This window comes from Musa acuminata, chromosome BXJ3-3 (genome assembly GCF_036884655.1).
Source record: "Musa acuminata AAA Group cultivar baxijiao chromosome BXJ3-3, Cavendish_Baxijiao_AAA, whole genome shotgun sequence".
NCBI lineage: Eukaryota > Viridiplantae > Streptophyta > Magnoliopsida > Zingiberales > Musaceae > Musa > Musa acuminata.
In genome coordinates this window covers 6702555-6723227 of record NC_088351.1, presented here as the reverse complement: position 1 = coordinate 6723227, position 20673 = coordinate 6702555, and the positions used below count along the sequence as shown (strand labels likewise).

At 35.1% G+C, this 20673-nt stretch overlaps 2 protein-coding genes across 3 annotated transcripts; one reads left to right on the top strand and one right to left on the bottom strand.

Annotated features, from left to right (window-relative positions):
* Positions 1–570: 570 nt before the first annotated feature.
* Positions 571–12381, top strand: LOC103977734 (uncharacterized). The gene is made up of 7 exons (XM_009393329.3): positions 571–1000; positions 3365–3564; positions 4017–4661; positions 5069–5219; positions 7390–7539; positions 10346–10506; positions 11865–12381. Exons 1-7 carry the CDS (start codon positions 700–702, stop codon positions 11970–11972), a joined length of 1716 nt encoding a protein of 571 aa, XP_009391604.2. The 5' UTR covers positions 571–699; the 3' UTR covers positions 11973–12381.
* A 425-nt stretch (positions 12382–12806) lies between these two features.
* LOC135634293 (probable protein S-acyltransferase 17) lies at positions 12807–19267 on the bottom strand. Of its 2 annotated transcripts, XM_065144661.1 has the most exons (10): positions 19014–19267; positions 16897–16990; positions 16399–16493; positions 16142–16309; positions 15984–16056; positions 15757–15809; positions 13652–13743; positions 13515–13567; positions 13278–13403; positions 12807–13196 (listed from the first exon to the last, which is right to left on the bottom strand). In XM_065144661.1, exons 1-10 carry the CDS (start codon positions 19160–19162, stop codon positions 12924–12926), a joined length of 1176 nt encoding a protein of 391 aa, XP_065000733.1. In that variant the 5' UTR covers positions 19163–19267; the 3' UTR covers positions 12807–12923. The 2 variants fall into 2 exon arrangements, with proteins under 2 accessions (XP_065000733.1, XP_065000734.1); XM_065144662.1 differs by lacking the exon at positions 13278–13403.
* Positions 19268–20673: the final 1406 nt, after the last annotated feature.

Below are 20673 nucleotides of genomic sequence, written 5' to 3'. Positions count from 1 at the left end.
GCCTAAAGTTCTCCTCCCAGTTCGACCACCAATGATAAGAAAGGTACAAAAAATGGTAAACTTAGTGGGTAGAAGATATCTCGACATGAAAATGCCTTTTCTTTTTCATCCCAACGCTCATCTCGCTCTGTTCATACCTATCTTGTGTTCGACTGGCAATCGCTGTAGGTGGTCCATTTGACTGTCCTCTAATCATAGAACTGGTAAACGGTGGGTAATTTCTAACAGGTATTTTTGTTTCTCAAGACGAACCGTTGGTGACATTAAAAGAAAGTGTTTTCTGCTCTTATCTGGTAAGTACGCGCTCAAACGACTGACGTGGTTCTCTTCGTGGAGACCCTGCCGGTGGTCCACGTGACTATACCAACCATTAGACAGGTGCTGAATCGGGTAAGACTTGAACAGGTAGATAGAGCATCTCATTAAATGTCATGGATGTGTCCAAAACCAGAGTGAGTTAGTCCATCACGCAACCCATGTGATGCTGGCCCGATTGAATTGGAGACTGCCACGTATCACGACACCCGCCACAGCTCTCCTCTTCCAGTCAAAAGCCACCACAAAAAATCCACCGGTTCCTTTGCTCATTTCCCCTGCGTCTCCGCCGCTCTCTCACCCTCTCCACAGCTACAGGACGACACCGCCTTCGCTCGGTAACGCACTTGGGCTTATCCACTCGATTCCACCGTGGGGTGCAGCATGGAATCCTGCGACGCAGCGCACCCCTACACCCTTATCGGCGTTCTTCTCCGGCCGCCGACATCGGCCCACGCTGGCGCCGCCGCCTGCCCCGGCCGATTCTTCCGGGACTACACCTCCAGGGCCACCAACGCTCTCCTCTGGATCGCCCTCATCTCCGTCACCTCGCTTCTCTTTCGCCGACTCGCCAGGCTGGTACGGTTGTGGGTCCAAGGCAGCCGGATCCCGGGCCCGCCCTCCAACCCCTTCCTTGCCCGCTCCAAGCTGATCGCCGGGTGCGGATCCCTGGGGAGCCTCACCGGTAGGGGCCGATGCTTCTTCGAATCTGTTTATTGCTATTTGGAGATGCTTATGTCTTGCAGCTGAAATTTTAGATCTTCTTGCGGTTTTGATTATTTGATTGTTATTTCAGCACGAGGAGCTGAAAAAGTGGTTTTTTAATGATTTTCTTGTAATTTATCTTATGGGTAGACTTGCACTCTTGGATTCATGAATTGTAAGTTGTTATTAGCAGATCCTTTATCACCTGGCAGTGCTACGATGTGGTTCTTTTAGGAATTTATTTATTTGTATTTATTCTCACGAAAAAATATTATTTTCTGTAGTATACCGATTGGATCTACTCATGATTCTCAAGTCGTGAAACTTAGATGACAAGAACATAGCAACCTTGTTCCTTCTTCTTTGGTTGGGGAAAGGTTGTCATGCATAAAGCAAACTTTGGGTGTGAACCATGCCTTGTTCCATGTATATTTAAGTGTGTTTGTTCATACACATACATGTAGATATGTGTGTTTAATTAATTTCTAATCATATCATGGTGGTCTTTCTTAAATTATAACCAGTAAAAACAAAATATTTTGCACAAGGAGAAAGAAAACTTTGAATGGCTTGAGTTGATGCTAGACTATCATTGACTAGAACCTGAGTAGCTGGAACTTAAACAATCTGTATCTGGAATCTTGATAGGATTGCATCATTCTGACTGAGATTATCAAAAATCTTTGCTATTTGTCAATATTTTTTGCAACATTGAATTCTGAAACTGATCTGTGAATGTTGCAATTTCTGTGTTTCTCTGAGGTATTATATTATCCAGTCCTCAAATTCAATCTTTAAGATTTGCATTCACATAATATTCTATTAAGATCACATTTGCTTTTGCATGCATTAGCTTCTAGGTCTTATTTGGAGAATTATTATAATAGGTATTTGGTCAGGAGTTATCGTAGGATTCTCTATTTATTCTCTTTCCGTTGCTATTTGGAGGACAGGGAGCACTGGCGGTTGCTGTTTGCATTTGGACAATTGTCCTTTTTAGCTAACAGGTTCCACAGTAAGCTGCACAACTTGCATGCCAGCTCCCTTTAATTTTATAAAATATGTTACTATAGTTGGTTAATCCTCAAGATTTAACCCACAAGGAAATCCTAGCCGTAAGTTAATTTCTCCATGAATGGGAATCTTATTTGTTTCTTTCATTTGCTGTTTCTCAAGAATTTATTTGTGAAATTTCTGTAAAATATGGTCTACAAATTATTTTCATAAAGAGTTTCATGATTTGACATTGGTTTTAGGTAATGGATTCTGCAAAGTTAAAATATGCCAGCATTGATCAGCAAAAGCTTTTTATTTTTTTAGGCATGCATGTTTATCTGTACCTTTGGTACCAAAAGACGAACCTACAGAATTTGTTAGTTTATCATTTAGAAGTAAATGCTTGATTCTTGTTGACATATTATCTTCAAAATTGATTCTGTTGAAATTACCTTTTCCTGAACAACTGTGTCTATCATGGGTATGCTTTTGAGGAAGAATTTGTGCCTTGCACATTCATCTCAAAATCAGTTATAAACAATTATAAATTGTTCTGGTACCTTAATATAGCATTTGTATAAATTAAAATTTATGTTCACATTATAGGAGATAACTTATCCAAGTGATAGGGCACCCTTTAACCTTAATTTAGCATTAATTCTATCTATATGTAAGAGATCAAAAAATAATAAAGAAGGATAAAACCACATGTCTTGAAATTTTTTAAAACTTCTAAGAAGATTTGAGGAACTAAATGTTGAAGATATACATGAATTACTTGGTACAATTTATCGAACATGCCAGTACAATGAACCAGTACCAGAATCACATTTTGACTTGACAGTTATTTAGTTTATGTAGTTGCTTGGATGATAACCTTTTAATGTAATGATCACTAGGATTAAGAAAAAAAGAAAACAAGGATATGCAAGTTCTAGTGATAGTTAGACAATAATAGCTCAATACAATGATTTTTTTTCTTGTCATGGTTTATAGGATTGGGTGTCAAGAAACCTTTCGGGGCATTATCAAGATTGGCTGTCAGTCCCTCTAATTCCAGTAGATTTTTGGATTTTTGTTTCCATAAAAGAAGTTCCCATGATTCTATTTGGTTTATCTTGCTGGATTCTTATAATTGGTCCTCCACGGACCCTGATCTTGCAAATCTCTCCTTTCTGTAGATATTATATTAGCATGAGATAAAAAAATTTATACCACCTGACTAACTTAAGTGCCCAGTCTAGATTTGTAGATCCCTCTGCTTGAATAATATTGGAAAAATGCAGTTATAATAGAACAATTGCATGCATATTAAAGCCAATGCATTTCTGAATTCACTGCATTGCAGGTTATCTGGCCGAGTTGCATGAGACATATGGACCAATTGTCAGACTTTGGCTCAGCCCAACTCAGCTTCTTGTGTCTGTCAAAGATACTATGCTTATCAAAGAGATGCTCATAAAGGCAGAAGATAAATTGCCATTGACTGGGCAGGCATTCCATTTGGCTTTTGGTAGATCAAGCCTGTTTGTTTCTTCCTTTGAAAAGGTATCCTTAATTAAATAGTGCTAGAATTTGCAATTTTTCTCCATTTTATCACTTTTTCGTTTCTTCACTTTTTAAATGCTAGTTTTACTTACGACTTTGATGCTAGCACCTATGATAAACTTTCTTATGTTTTCGGATCTTTTTGGTTGACATATTACCCTGTACTGGATCTAGTTTTGATAGTGTTAAGAAAATTGTGTTTTTCGTGAAGCTGTTGTTTCATTTTTTTTATTTACATTATATTTCATCTGTACATAGTATATTTTTAGCCAAGATGTATATTTTTTTGTGAAGAGAATACATCTTAGCTATTTACTTTTAGTATATTTTTGACTAGTTGTATGATTAAATGTTTGTCTGATTTCTGTTGTTAGAGTATAGTAATTCTTGTCTTGATTATTTAACTGTAGAAAACATTTTATAACTATGTGTTGTTTGTTCAATGCTTCTAGGTACAAAAGAGAAGAGAATCTTTAGCAGAATACATGAATGGGAAACTAGCTGTGGGAGCAAATAATATTCCTCTGAAGGTTGTTGAATGTGTCATGGGCAGGGTTGATACTATTATGGGTAAAGGTATTCTTGATTGTATATCGGTTTCTCGACAGTTGGCATTTTACATCCTCGGGAGCACACTCTTTGGAGATGCATTTTTGGATTGGCCTAAAGCTGGTATGTATGAGGAGATCCTCATGACAATTGCTAAGGATGGTTGCTTCTGGGCTTCTTATACAGTCCCTCCTTTCTGGAGTAGCACATACTGGAAGTACCAACACATGTGCAAGAGGTTAAAACACTTAACCAAAGACATCATCCAACATTGTGTGGAAAGATATGACTTATTAAGTCAAATTCATTACAATTCTCACAAAGAAAACAAGGGTAACGAGAAGAAAACCAGATTGGATGCTCCAGTTCTGCTTGATAATGCAACTTCAGGTGGTCTATTCCAGAAAGAGATGGAGGAGTATCTTATTTCCAAAGAAGAACCATGTGGGAATGTTTTAGGCTTGATGTTTCATGGATGTTTAGCTACTGCTAGTTTGATTAGTAGCATTCTGACCAGGCTTGTGCTGCATCCTGAATTGCAGGAGAAGGTAGATAGTTTTTCTAATTTCTGGCACATTTCTGCTTTGCTAATTGTTATTGTTTGTTCATCTAATCTTGATTTACTCCCAAAATGGTTTTAAATCACCTTTGTTATAAACTGGTGATGTTACCATACTGTGCACGTACAACTGTTTATAGGCATGCCAGACAATTCAAAGTTGATATTACTTGGGTGATCTTTCAATTCGGAAATCCAGTAGTTTGATAAAAAAATTTGATGTTAAAAAAACTGAAGTTACTGTGTCATTTCATCTTTATTTAGTTACAGGGCTATACTTGGAAGACTAAATTTAAAAAAATCTTTCTAGAGCAAGAAAATTTTGAGATCTGAGGATGTATTCTCAAAAAACTCAGCTAGTTATCTCTTTTTGCTTACCTATCTTCTATATCACAGTTGTACTCAGAGATCATAGAAGTTCGAGAGAAAACCTACAAGCTGGATTCACATGATGTGCAAAAGATGAATTTACTGATGGCTACAGTCCATGAATCAGCTCGGTTATTGCCAGCAGGTCCATTGCTTCAAAGATGCTCACTTAAACATGGTATGAACTTCAGTCTCTACAATTTAGTCAATATCTCTGAAATATTCATTTAGGCAGTGAACAAATTAGTTTTATTTATTTGGGTTATCAGTGCTATTGTAATTGTTCTCTGTGTTATTTTTTCTTTTCAACCCATGGTAATGTCTGTCTCCTTTGTTACTTGATGTTTTAAACACAGCTATCTTAATAGGATTGTAACTCTATAAGTGATGCATTTGAGCTGAATAGGTCTATTTATTCCTTCAATACAAAGTTGCTAATATTGATAACAGCATACATGTATGAGCATGGTACCAATAGCTTTATTGTGTTTTATAAATATAAATGCATAAATTTGTAAGCTTCTTACTTGCTTGTTTCTCTGCATGTTATCATTATATGGGTATCCTATTTAAATAAATTGTTCACTGGATAATCTTAGTACCATTAATAGGGAAGTGCTGTTGGTATTTATATATACAAATACTTCATATTCATGAGTATTTATGGAGTGACCCTTGTCTGCTTAGGCAGCACACACAGATCTCTGTTTGGTGACTGCCAATGCATTAGCTCTGGAGTTATGTTCTGCTAACTGCATGGGTTAAGAGATTCATCCACCTCTCATAGATTTGATTCCTTCCTGTACAAAGAAACTTGCAATGCTAACCCTATTTGTAAATTCCATCAATTATGTGTCTATCAAAAAACTGAGTGAGTTTGGTTAATCCCCTTATACCCATGGTAAAAAACTTAGTATAAAAAAATATCTTGGATATGAAGTTTTGGGACATGAAGTTTTGAACATTCCCTTCTATGAAAATTCTCCACCATGAATTTTCCAGGTTTATTAAAATATTTCTCTCAGTTGAATGATCTTAAAATATATGCATTAATACCATTTAAGGTTTTTTCTTGGTTAAATCTTGAGGTTTCAGCAACCATTTCAAAGGGTTCAAATTAGGTTTGCAGCAGACCAAAAAGGTGGGCTTTTAATGACATGTACATCTTTCCTTGGCTAAATGTGAGGGGCTCAGTAACCATTATAAGGAGTTGAAATTGCAGCAGATGAGAATTTAATGCTCTAATTTTTATGGACAAGGATTTAAATACCATATTCTGGACATGTTGTGGTCGCCTCTCAGATCAATATGGGTCTGCATTAACTTTGTATGTTGTCTGCTACAACTCAGTATTGATCAGATAAAAGAAATCCAAGAAAAAGAAATAAAGAGAATCTAGTAAATAATTGCATATATCTTCTTCTCTCCTTTGGCAGTGGTTCTCAGATTTTGGACCCTACTTTCTTCCTCTTCCTGTTCTATTCTGTCCCTTTCCTTGTGGCATTCAAAGAGTAGCAAAGCCGTGGCAGACTGGCAGTAAGGGTTTAGTTTTAAAGAGCCATGATTCTCTTAGTTTACAGCTTCAGATGCTCAAAGGCTGATTTGCGGCATTTGCCAACCAACAGTATCCTGTGCCTTTACAGAGCAGTAATCAACCTATATCGCACCAAACTACAGTATCAAGACAGGTAACCTGCAGTTCAGTCCTGTTTATTAAATAACCCAATATGAAGGCAGTCCAGAGGTTGATTCTCACTCAGACTAATCTGTACAGGCTGGGTGGTGTGAAATGAATTTCAATTCCTTGTTCATAGAACCTTTTTTGACTTGAACAACTATGTTTCAGAGAAGTTCCAAGTTAACTTATGTAACATTCCATTCCGGGCATCTTCAAAGCTTGGTATGGAAGTTGGCTGTGTTTGATCAAGAGTAGCTTATGTTCTTGGCCCAGGATTCCTGGGAATTATTTGGGATTCTTGGTATATTAGCTTTACAAAACTTGAAATATCCCGAGCAGATTATCAAGTCAGTTTGTTTCTTTGTATATGGTATTTTAAAACTAAATTTTTACATCTAGTTGGTTATAGTTGATAATACATGACAGAAAGCTAGATTCTCTTTGTGCAACCTGACAAGATGCTGAAGTTTTACCTGTTGTATATGTTGTGCCTAAGCTGTGCCTATAGATTTCACTTGTGCTGTGAACAGTTATACTTTGTTAAAGTCACATGCATATGAGATCATTGATCAAACTATTCCTTCAAAGGTTTATTTTTATGATAGGTTATCAATGCATTTAAAGACTATAGCCAACATTTTAACTACTGCCTTTTAATTCTGAATTGCAGATATTTGTCTTAGTTCTGGTGTAACTGCACCAGCAGGGGCAATTCTTGTTGTTCCTCTACAGCTGGTGCAGATGGATAATGCTATTTGGGGTAAGGATGCCAGTCAATTCAATCCATGTCGCTTCTTTTCGGAGGCCACAAACCATAAAGGTAGTGCTGTCATAGCGTGATTGGATTCCTTCTTCTCCCATTAAAATATTTGCTATCATCTCTTTGTGCTTCAACCTTCTTCTTTTTTTCAAGTGTAGCAGCAAAACAAGTTTTTAGATGGTATGATTGGTTTTTATTTTCTTTTTATCCACACAGTGTTGTTAATAACCTAAGTAATCTAGTTACCGAATATCTTGTTCGTAAACATGTTGAGCCATGTGGTTAAGTTCATTCTATAAATTTAATTGGATAAATGAAAACAAGTGAAATTAGATATCTATTCCTGATAAACTAATTTCCTTATTATGATGGTTTTTTCAATTTCACCCATCCAAACTGGGTTGAATCATTTCAATCGAGTGACTCATCCAAACTAAATGCTCTGTTATGTGTGACAGTGTAGTACTTATCTTTTTAAGGTTTCTTTGAATTAGTATGCGACATATTCTCATCTTCCTATTTGTTTATCTTTTAAACTGAGCTTATATTGCAACAATTTGATGGAAATAAGAACTATGAGAAGGTCTCATGTCTTGACATAGCTTAAGGGTGGGATAGAACCCCAGCGGCTTGCCATTTGTGACTATTACAACAAGGCATGATGGGGCATTACAGGAAGGATATAATCTTGCCTAACTAGGCTCATCAAGTGTTCTTTTCAACATTGCGAGCTTGCCTTGCCCAAGTTTACAGAAGAGTTGGTGTATGTGAAGTACATAAAATCTAGTTGCCCAAAAACAGAGTTTCTTCTTATGTATATTCCATTTTATTGAGGATACATGATATATGAAAGAGAAATAATAGCCTGCAGAACTTAAGATAGATAATGGAATCTAGGTATAGCAATCATGTTGAGTCTGGTCTTGTTAAGGACAGTAGCTTCAACTTCTTTATGGTTGCATAAAAAGATGCATCTCTTAAAAGAACTACTGGGGGTTAAGAACATTAATTGGCCATATAAATGAAACTAATGACATCAAAGTTTTTGTATTGCAGTTGTCATGTTCAAAATTATATTAGTAATGAATCTTATAATATTACTGATTTTGTTTTGTTAGCTGCTTTTAGGTGAAGGATTATGATTTGCAAGTTCCATTAGGTTGAGTAACAACAGTACACATAGGTGACTATTACTGTATATGTAAACTGAACTTGCCTGGTCTTTTTCTATGTCAGCACCTAGACACCCAATATTGAGCTTATCATGTTATTGTAAAAACATTTTAAAAAATCTATTATGGTGTATATTATAGGTCTTGTTACATGTCTGGAATCGAAAATGAGTCACTTGTGACTGAGAAGGATTTCTATTTTCTAGAGCTTCCATATCCATGTTTCCAGCTTTTAGACAATTCAAACAGCAATTACCTGACTCGTGAGGCCTAAAGATGAAATGGAACCATATGAAACAGTCTTCACATGTGGGGAATGAAAGAGCAGCACCAGGAGGATCATATCCTATCACGTGCTTGAAACATACAAGGAATATTTGAGTGGAGATATTATGATAATTATGTAATGGGAATAATATACTTCTTGATGTCTCTCATACTGTATCCTGATTACGTTGCAAATATTGAGTCAATCACTCCCAGAAGAACGCATGATGGATGAATTGAATGAGTGCCTTTGGAACTAGATAATGATATATAGTGAATCTTGATAAGCACTCGTATTCAATATATTCGCTAGTAATATAAAAGGGTTTTTTTATATAATATTTTATTGAAAATGCATACAACTTAGACAAAGTAGTTATACATGAATCCTTCAGAATTTCGGATATGCGGTAGACCAAGTCAAAGAAAGATATTCAGTGCAAAATATTATCTATGTACTGCAACATAAAGAATATCCACTTTCACGTCTTTGAACATGTTCAACAATTGTGGTAGTTACCATGTGAGAAGGGAGTTTTATCTGTCAAGATACATTAAGTAGACTTGAACAAGTGCACTTTGGGTGAAGTAGTGAAAGTTATTTCAAGAATTAGTACCACCAACATTGCCAGCATCCCTCAACATGTGTGCTGATACCTTCTGACATGTCACACGCTGACTCATGCCAACTGAAATGATAATCCTTTGTTTCAAGCACAAACAGGCATAAAGATAGATCTTGATACTACTTCCACTGCTCTCTGCAATCAAAGGTGAAAGAGTCTATGTTGAAAACCAGATGAAGATCCATGTTTTCAAAGAACTTAGCAGACAAGCTAAACAATGCAAACTCTTCAAGCGCTGTCTCAGATACCTGACCGAGCTGATATTCTTTGGGCATACATACAACTTTGCATCATGAACCATGTCTAGATTGCAGATATAGTGTGCATATAGAAAATATCTGAACACTTTTCTCCTCGATTTACATGATGTTTTATTGGCTTCCCCATTCTAAAATTTTGAGATTTCTCTTGCTGAGTCATTGTTGAGCTTCTTTACAAAAACTCTATTTTAGTGCAAGCTTCTAGCCACTTTGACGGTTGATTTCATCAACGTGCATCACAATAATGCAAATCACATGATTACTTGTTTTGTTTTGTCGTCTTATTTTAAGTATTCTAATATGCTTGGTCTCCTTGTTCTCTGTCCTATTTTTGAGCAATTCAAACTAGTATGCTGTTCTAATTTTAACCCTTGGACTTACTAGATATATATCATGGATTTTCACTTGCATGTTATTTGAGATGTATAGTTATCAGCTTCTAGTACTTTGAATTTTCTGTTCATGCCCACTCTTATAAATTGTTATTATTTTTGAAACCACTGATTGAAGTTTTTATCTTTTTCAACATATCTATTCATAGGCAAGGAATATGAAGACTTTGGAGGAAGCCATTTTTTTAGTGAGCCAAAGAAAAAGGCAGCTTTTCTTCCTTTTGGATATGGTACACGAGCATGTGTTGGAGAGAAGTTTGCAACTCTTGGAATTGCAACACTGATTGCATCTTTGCTTCAGAACTATGAGGTACTTGTATATGTTATATTTAATTATGGATTTGTGGCTTGATTTTGGTAAATCTGTACTTATGCCTTTAGAATTTAGATAAGTACCGATGATACAAAACCACTTTATTTATTTTATGACAAATCAAATGTTTTATAGACTGCATAGAAAATGATTTCACACAAATGTCTGATCCTCATCTAATAAATAATCAATTATTTTCTTTTAATGCATATGGGTAAGGGCTCAATAATTGGGTTAAAACTATTATATGAGCTTCTAATTTGATAAACTAGATGAAGAAAGAACACGTTCTCATAATGCATATAGTCATGCCCATTCTTATTGTCATTTTATTTTGTTGTTCACATCCATAGAGTTTGATATTTGTTGTTCATATCCATAGAGCTCATAGTTAAATATACAACAATCACCCAATTCAATGGTTAAAATTAGCTAAGTTTTTTTTTTAAGAGTTAAGGTTGAAAACTCGATAAAGAATAGGATCAGATCTAGTGGGTAACCTGACAGGCTTTCCCATTACTGTAATTTGTTTCTTGCTTTTAATTGTTTAAGAGAGATGCATGCTCCTTTTGTTTTGACAGATATTGATATTGATGAATTGGTCATCGGCTTGGAAGGTGAATGAATAAAATAAAATAGTGGCCTAGCACATAAGGCTTCTCCAATATAAGATCTTGAGAGGATCAATTTTTGTAATTTTACCTATGTAAGCAAAGAGATTATATTTATGTTTCAAATCCTCTTCTCCTATTTTGCAACGGAACAATCCTATCTATTAGTGTCCATGCTTATCTTGGGAAGACGAATAGGTACATGATCTATTTAGGAGCTTACAGATAAAATAATAGGGCACCGTTAGATATTTTTTCAATAGAAGACATGTTTTCTGTTTCCTCTTCTTGCTTCTTTTTAGGGGAATACTATTTTGTTTCTCCTTTTACTTGAATCTTGAGTGATGAAGTAATCCCCGGGGAATGATCTTGGTACTAATTTCTGCAATATCTGGGAATGGTTTGTGATCTGAACATTAGTAGTGAAATAAGTTGCTTTGTCTGTAGTTTCAAGTTTCAGCTTCCAGTTACATGTTGGTGTACGAAACAACATCTATATTTTCCTTGATTTTCTAAACTGAGGAACTTGAAGTTTCAGGAAAGACGTCAATTAAACTCAAGTTCTTAGACATTGTTGTGCTAGTTCCATTCTGCGTATGTATTTCTATATTTAATTCTTTCGACAAGCTTCCACTCTTTCATTGTGTGTATGTTTTTCTATATTTTAATTATTTTGACAAGTTTGCATTGTTATCTTCCTGTGTTTCAGTGGTTAGCTATCTAAATCAACAAAACATTTTGCAGATAAGATTTCAGCCGGGTCTGGACAATGATCCAAAGCCAATAATGAACGACTGCATCCTTCAGCTTCTACCAAGCCCAAAGGTTGTCTTTGTGAAAAGAAGCAAGTGAAGGAGGATACAGAAAAAGTAAGGGTTCGTCATGAGCCTTAATATTAGATACCAAGGATAAGAATTCAGGAAACCAATGGACCCACTGATGGTGAAACAAGCAACTTGACAAAGTTAAATATTTTTCCCTCTCAGTTTTTGACAGCTCCAGTGATTGTTGCCATTCCTTTTTAGTAGATTGGAATCACTTGGGAGTTGTTGACTCTGGATGGTACCGTGTGCAGTTATTTGGTGTTTCTTTTTTTGCCTCCGGAAGGAGTTCGCTGTAACAATGTGGCAATGTGATGTTGATCAGACTGTGTTAATATAGCAAAATAAGCGTGGTTATCATTATGCTAAACTGCTTTCTGCAGAACTGGACAACCACTTCTTGTAATGGCTTTTGAGTTATGTCAATTTCAGTTGTGAAATATGCTTCTCATTTCTTCCTGCAAAAGTTCATGTGCAAGAGATAAAACCCAAGGCTAATGCCTTGCAACATCTGAATCAATGAAGGAAAGAGAATGATTAATGTTCCTCCACTTGGATTTATTTTTCCTGTTAATAGGTCAAAATGATGAAGAGCATGGAGGTGTTGCCACAAGCAAATCATCTTTGTATTCATTTTTAGCATAAAGGTGTCTCCCTATCCTGCACACACAATTTGGGAACATTACCTGATACCATATGCCCATCTGAAATCTCAAAGATTGCTAGAAGTCCCCAAGTTTCACAACCAACCAGTGTAGTGCTTCTAAATTCCAGAATATTTCATAGGAACAAGCAGTCAGTAGACAAATGAGATCTAAGGAATACCAAATCATTGCAACAAGATAGAAGTTGGGATCTTCCATCAGATTCAAGCTACAGCATCAATTTCTGTAATATATAACCGGTCCGAAGAAACATTTAACTTACATTAAATGCGAACTTCATGTATCACATATGATAAAGGGGGTCTACAACAACCCTGTTATGTTGATTTCCGATGAAAGAATGACTTTCTCTCTGATAAAGGAAAAATGATCTCACAAATGTTGCTGATTAGTCCTTGATCATACAAGTTATTCTTGACAATCACATCATCATTCTGCAGAGGGGATCTGCGGAAAAATGCCCTCCATTTGCTTTCAGGAGCTTTTGCTTCTTCACTGATTGCCTGTATACCGGCCTTCAGTGCTGCGGCGCTGGCCTTGGCTTCATTCAGTTTCCTCTTCCAGCTTATGTAGTCTTGCCACTTGAAAGTCTGCTAGCTCAAAGACATGAAGCATCTGTTAATAGTCAGCTTCGACCGGTGGTCTCTTTAGGGTAAGGTAGAGAAGAAAACCTCATTTGTTGTGGTGTTTGTCAAACAGAGATGTGCATGATATCCAAAAAATCCGGCCAGCAGCAGAGAAATTATTGCCAGAAACATTATCAGAAGTATTTGTGAATTATATGAACCCAGCAACCACTGTAATATTTTATTATTATTTTGCAGAAATTTCGTAAAAAAACTCTAATAATTTACAGATATAGAGAACAATGCATAGAATCCTTGTATCGCATAAAGTTCCTATCTTACCTGTACCACAGGTGGAGATAAGCTGGAAAATGAATGCTCAATGCCATAATAAGCTGAAAAAAGAGGAAGGGTCATCGCAAAAACATGGTAGAAACTTAATACACAAGCCAAATGCATTTGGATGAACATCAGATTACCAGTTAAAATGTATATTATCTTGTGCTCTTTCAATTGACCAGCAAGAATTAATCCGAGGACAAGTGCTCCATAGAGACAAATAAGAAAGTGCCTGCCAGTTCACCAGATAAACAAGGAGAGGATTCCGCATTAGGGGCACCCACAACCACATATGACAGTTACATTCAGTGAAGTTACATGACAGAAAGTCTAGCATGTTGAGTTTTCACTGCCTAGGAATCCTTTTGAAATGTGAGTCGATAAAAAAAACACTTATCCAAGGGGAAAAAATCATGATAACAATAACAAATAGATAAAGAGCTAAATGCTTCAAACATAAACAAAGTAACTTAATCACCATACAAAGAAGTAGCCAACTGGTTAGCAAGTGCCCAAGACAAATGTTTAATTATGTGCTAATTTTGATGTCATTCGTTCGTTAATCTTGTAAAGAAATCATCAGAAGAACAATATCAACTCTTTCACAAGGTATGTAGCTATTGTAGCAATAAGATTGACAGGAGCAGGGATGGCAACAATTTATGCTGTATCATAATACATTACCACAGAACTGAAATATCTTTCAGAAAACAAGGATCTTAGAGGGCTTGTCCTGGAAAAAGTTTCAAGTCAGTCACAAAACTGATATTCACATTGGAATGGACCAAACTACAAAAACTATCGTTCTCAATGTGATGTTTAACTAGCATAACATATTTCAGATTTGACTGGCTGCATCATAGGAGATGATTACCTTATAAGATCCCTCAGTAAAGGAATATCAAAATTACTTGCAGGATCCATCAGTGGGCCTTGATGACCTTAATTTAATGTATCCTACCTAGACAGCAGCCTTCACGCTAAGTGCCATCTGCCTTTTACATTAAGGTTACTTTTTAGCTTTGTTCCATCAATGTAGGACAAATCTTAAGCTACTATTAGCCGCCTCACTTGACCAAAGAAACCAAAACATAATTTCATTTAGCAATATTTTCACTTCAATACAAGAGTTTAAATTTCGGTTCAATAGCAATTTTAGTAAGCTAATGGGCTAATATGGTACAGGTATACTGGGTGGTATATCAACCTGAACCATCCAATATCACCGAATAAAATAACATTGGAGCTATATGTTTCGACACTGGTACTTAGATGAACCTAAATACCAGGCAATGCCAACTGGTACAATCGATATTTGAAACCTCTAATATATGCTTCAGTTCACCAAACAAAATATTGAAGTAATAAATTTTGACTACTTTGACAGATAAAAATACAAACATACAATATCGTATATTACCCAACTTGCAAAAACATGTTAAAGAATAAACTTCAGAAATATACTCCTTTGCCGAGATCTTTTCAATAAATGGATATTAGATGTGCATTGTAAAACTTTCTTTTTTGTACATTGTGAAACTAAATAAATGCTTCCTACACATTGTAATTATCATTAACACTTGACCCATAAAAGTAACAAGTATAATGCATTCTATAAACAATACAATAAATAAAGACAGCATGAAAATACAAAGTAACTTAAAATACCCCAAGACAATAAAAAAAAAGAAATGATGAGGTTTTTATAGAAAAATATGTAGATCTTTGCTAATAGAAGAAAACCAATGAGCCAAGAAAACTTCATATGCAATTGAAACTAGAAAAAGGAAAAGGAAAAAGGTCACGAGATCAACTATAATGGAAGAATTCTCAAACCGTCTGTCTCACTATCCAACCTTCAGTACATCAAGATCATTCAAAATTCTTGAATAAGAACTAATGTATATATATCATGTAATTACCAAAAAAATTAAACAATCACTTCAAAACTCACCAGGCATCTTAGTCAGGAACAATTGTGCAAAGGATAAGGATAGCTTGTTCAATGACAAGCAGTTACGTAGGAGAACTTCACTTAGCTCATGAAGTCTTCTTTACTGGGAAAATTTATAGCCCAATAGCAACTTGAAGTAATTTAAGATGACGATACAAAGAAAAAATTTAATTATGATGAAAGATTTCTATGTTTAGCAGAGTACTATTTCAAATGTAAAGTATGCATGATAATAACTAGATGATACACATGACCTCAGAATATTCACCATTGGATTAGGTATTTACTAACCAAAGAAGAAAGGCCATAAAGTAACGGGTGTTCTTCTCGCCAATGCAATTATTCTGCGTCCCAGATAAACTGAATTAGGAAGTGTTTTTCTCAAAAATGCAGTAACTCTGTATTGATCATAAACCAAATTAAGGCATCCAAATAAGACAACTATTCCAAGGAGTTGTTGACATATTATCAGAAAAGCAACAATAGTATAACAAGGAAAGATATAGAACAGGCCTGACCATCCAACCGCAGTGGTGATCGAATCGGGCAACACATCTATTACATATGCCACAATGCTTAGATCTAGCAGGTCTGCATTTAAATGCAATTCCTGTGAGAATATATAAAATGCAAAGAAATCACAACCAAAATAGTAGCACAAAAACAATACTCAGACTTTAGGATCTTGCAAGTTGAACATTCTTTCTCCATGTATATGATATCATCATAAGGATATGCAGATACATATTTAGAAACATTCTCAGTTGTCACAGTTCCTGGATCTGAAAAGCTAGTCAATAGAAAAAGAAGAACTCCAACACCTACAGCCAACATGCCTGTGTACCTGGACAATATAATTGTTTTCTGTAAGTTCAAAATGCTTTATGTCATTCATAATTTCATATTATCTGCAATAAGTGCTACAGATATTACCAGTGAAATTCACTGACATAGAAACCAGGAATGTATCTGAAGGATGACTTTCCAATGATAAAGTATGTCACACCAAGGATGACCAGATAAAATATCTGCAAATATCACATTGAGTTTGGTGACAAGGAATATCACACCATGCTCCTTCAAATTAGAATTTTTTCCATTAGAATTTTTTCCATGCAGAGTCATCCTATATATATCTTCATACAATATCACACCACAAATCAATGCAACATCGGCAAGCAAATAATACCTGTGTGAAATATATTCAATTAATAACAAGATAAACTAGATTCTATGATCCTATTGAAACTATTGAAACTATTGTTAAATTCAAAACTGACTGAAGTGAGTGAATTCCCTGATATCAACATCTAGAAAAGAGAGATACAACTTGAAAACCTAGAAGGATGTTCATGTACATTTAGGAAATCAATGGATACTTATTACAAGGAAAAATAGTAAGGAAAATTGAAAGAAAAGTGGTCATCATACTTGTAAGATAGGATTTGGCCGTTCACAACAATAATTTTCAACTGTGAGAAAGCAATTTCTGCCTCTAGAGCCAAATGCAGCTACCACAAATCGTCTGCAAAAATGTTGAAGACAATTAGCTCAGAGGATGGACATTGAACAAAACAAGAGAATAAAATTTGTTTAATCAAGTAATCTAACCAGTGGAGAACCAGAAAGTTTTTTATTTTATAAACCTTTTTATGCTCATTAATAACAAACTGTTTCAAATTTTCACTATCAGTAAATATTTTAAACAAATCTAACAGCAAAAAGAACACTGACCCAGTGAGAAGAACATCAAAAGATAAAATGAAATCAATCTCTGAAGTCTGAAACTAAAATACACTCTGACAACAGCACTAAAAACTAAGTCCTTGATAAACAAAATTTTTGCTGGTGACGCAGTTAAAGAGACTCATAACTAGAAAAAAAGTTTTCCAAACGCTAGTGTACAAAATTAACTTTAGAAAACATAATTTAGAAAACATAAATAAGTGATGGAATCAGATATCAAGAGGAGTGATGTCAATTGTCAGGCATGTGACAATTTATATGGTTGACTATAGAAGAAAAAATGGTTGAGTTGCAACACAAAACTTTCTGAGTAGGTTTCTACATGATGCCCACTGTATGTCAAGTATACAAGTCCTTGATTATTAAAAAATATACTTTGAGCTTTCTTATCTCTAAATTACCACTCCCTGGAAGAAATGAAAGTTCTGGATCATGGTATGGTTTTTGGGATGTGATATACGACTTAGCTTTTCAACACCAAACAAGCCATTTGAGATTTTCATTCAATCCAGGTGAAGTAGGAGGAAAAAAATGCATACTAATTCCTAATTGCTTGCTCGTTGTTTGTTTGTAGCTTTACTTCACCAGTAACTATTTTCATGCAGACATATGAATTTAGTGTGTTTGGAAGTGTGTGCAACTTTCCAGTTTGCCACAGAAAGAGGAAGAGAAACATAGTGACACTACAAGTAAAAGATTCGAAATAAATTTGTATGAGATAATAACAGATTGTTTGGTTCAGTTCTCAGAAACTGATTTTCAGTTTTCAGAAACAACGAAAAAGGTTTGGTAATATTATCTGAGAATTTTTTTGAAACATGCTTTCTAGGAACAATGATTACAAAATGAACATAGACAACTTTAATTTGTTTCCATGTTTTCAGATTAATTCTCAACGAATAGGCACAGCCCATGCATCAACTCAACCAGGATTCAAGGTCTATCATATCTCTCAACAAGTTTCACAATTCACATATCTCAACAAGGAGACAAGACCTTGATGAACCATAGCATCTCTTAAGCAGGTCTCGTGACCCATCACATCCCAGAGTTGTTCAATTGGAGCTGTGATCATGATGGTCGCTGGCTTAAGTTGAATTGTTCTGTCGTAATCCATGCCATTACCACTGCCACTCTGAGGGCAAGCCCCACATCATGGGTTTAGTGTTACCTAAGCCCGTAGCCACATTCACTGGAGACTGCAGCGACCACCTCTTTCCTCTCCCTCTACTCTGCAAGCTAGGGCACGGGCATCCTCTCTTCCTTTCAAGCAGAGATCATCAGGTGTTGCCCCACATAGTAGCTACTGCCTCGCCCAAACCCTCTGCTGCCTTCAAGGGAAAATACTGCCGACACCCTACCTCACTTTTTCTCACTCCCTCTATACCATTCTTGAGAAACAATTCCCAAGAACCATCTTATAAAATTTTCCAAACGGCCTTTACTTTCTTCGAATCCTCAGATTTCGGAACGCTTCATATCTAAGAGCAATGACCAAAGAATTCCAACTTGACAACTTCCATCCAACCAGGATGTACATGACAATGGCTGTTGAACAGATAAACTACATCGCAATACACCGACGCCTGTGCTTCCTCTCAAAGGAATTCGAAGTAATTATACCGAAACCAAGTCCTTCAAGAAGCAAGCATCCGAATCAACTCACCCCAAATCAAGTGTATGCAAAACCTATGTTCCTCTCTTCGATCCAGACTCAACTAACAAAGAAAACGAGTCTAAGAAACCTAAATAAAGCCATTAGTTTCAGGAAAGAAGCAATTTTGAGGGGGCAAAAGACACACAGGAAGTAGTCGTAGGCGCCGTAGGTAATGAAGTAATGGATTTTCTCAACGAAGGTGCCGCGGAAGATGGGCCAGCGCCCACAAAGGAACGAGACCACCACGAGCAGCGTCACCACCCCGTGCACCACCAGCGGCCACTGCACGGCCATCCTCCACCTTCCTCCTCCTCCACCTGGTTCTCCTTCGCCTTCTTGTCCGCGATCGCGTCAGGTTGAGCCAGCGAGCAAACAAAATCGAGGTGATGAGACCAACAAGTTGTGTGTCTGTATGCGTAGGTATATGTACACATATAAATATACATATTGGTATACACAACACACACACACACACACACACACACACATATATATATATATATATATATATATTTATTTATTTATTTATATGTATAATATTTGAAAATGGGATTATAATGTTTTATTTCACTAAACTGATTACTATATTTTTGAAGGAGATTATAGTGTTCTCGTTCAGTAGCCAAAAATACTATAGATTGAGTTCAATTACTTTAAATCTCAATTAATCTTATTATTATTTTATAATTTTTTGGCTTTATAAAATAGTTTGTTTGAGAGGTTTTAAATGACTTTGAATGAAAAAAATAGAATTATTTTGGTACTTTTAAAATTAAGAAAATGAATTTTATTTTTTATATAATCTTAAATTTAGGGGTGTGTGTGTATATATAATGAGAAATTTTATAATATTTTATTTTTATTTATTATAGAAATAATAATTAGGTTTTTGCTGCTTACCAAAATAGTCCTATAGTTTTCTTTAAAATTATAACCAATCCTTAGTTAGTTTAAATCTCATATCTTTTTTTTTGTTTTGGTATGAGAGTGTGTGTGGTTTTAGATGAAAACCAAGAAGGTTTTGATATATTTCAAAATAAATAAAGACAAAAGTTTCACGTAACCTTAAATCTAGATTTATATATTTATTTTTATTTATCATAGAAGAATAATAATAAATAAGGGTGAAATACTACCTAACCATGATATTTTTAATAGATTTATAATATTTTATATAATCCCTTCAAAATAAGTGACTTTTGTATTTATCTCTGATAAAAAAAGAAAATCTTAATTTTAGAGGTTTTATTTTTACATCCCCAAATCAAATATTAATATCAAAAATAATTCTAGAAAATGTTCAGCTAAATGTTTTTTTTTTCTTTTTGGATCTAGTTAGTCTAGTTCAATTGTTATTTTCTTTGGCTCAGTTTAAATAAAATTAGTGAACTGAATCAAAATAGTATAATTGCATAGTTTTATTCACTTATGTTGTTCTTATATTTAATATTCTCATGAATATTTAGTAAACTAAAGGTTTTGATAGATTATCGACTCGAATAAAACAAATCATCTGTCTATTATTTGGAGCTCTGAATAAAATTAGTATCATTTAAAAATTAATTATTATCATAAAAATATTAGGGTAGGTATTCGCATATATCTATATAAATTTCTTTTTATTTATCGAAAAATATCCAAAATTAATGATAATTTTTAGAATAATTATAGCAATTAACAATAAATTTATTTATGATGCTCCAATGATACTTCTTGTGAAATATTACCACAATCATAACCACACATGTGACAATTCATTCAATAAATCAAAAGATACAACACATATTTTTTTAGATCTACATATA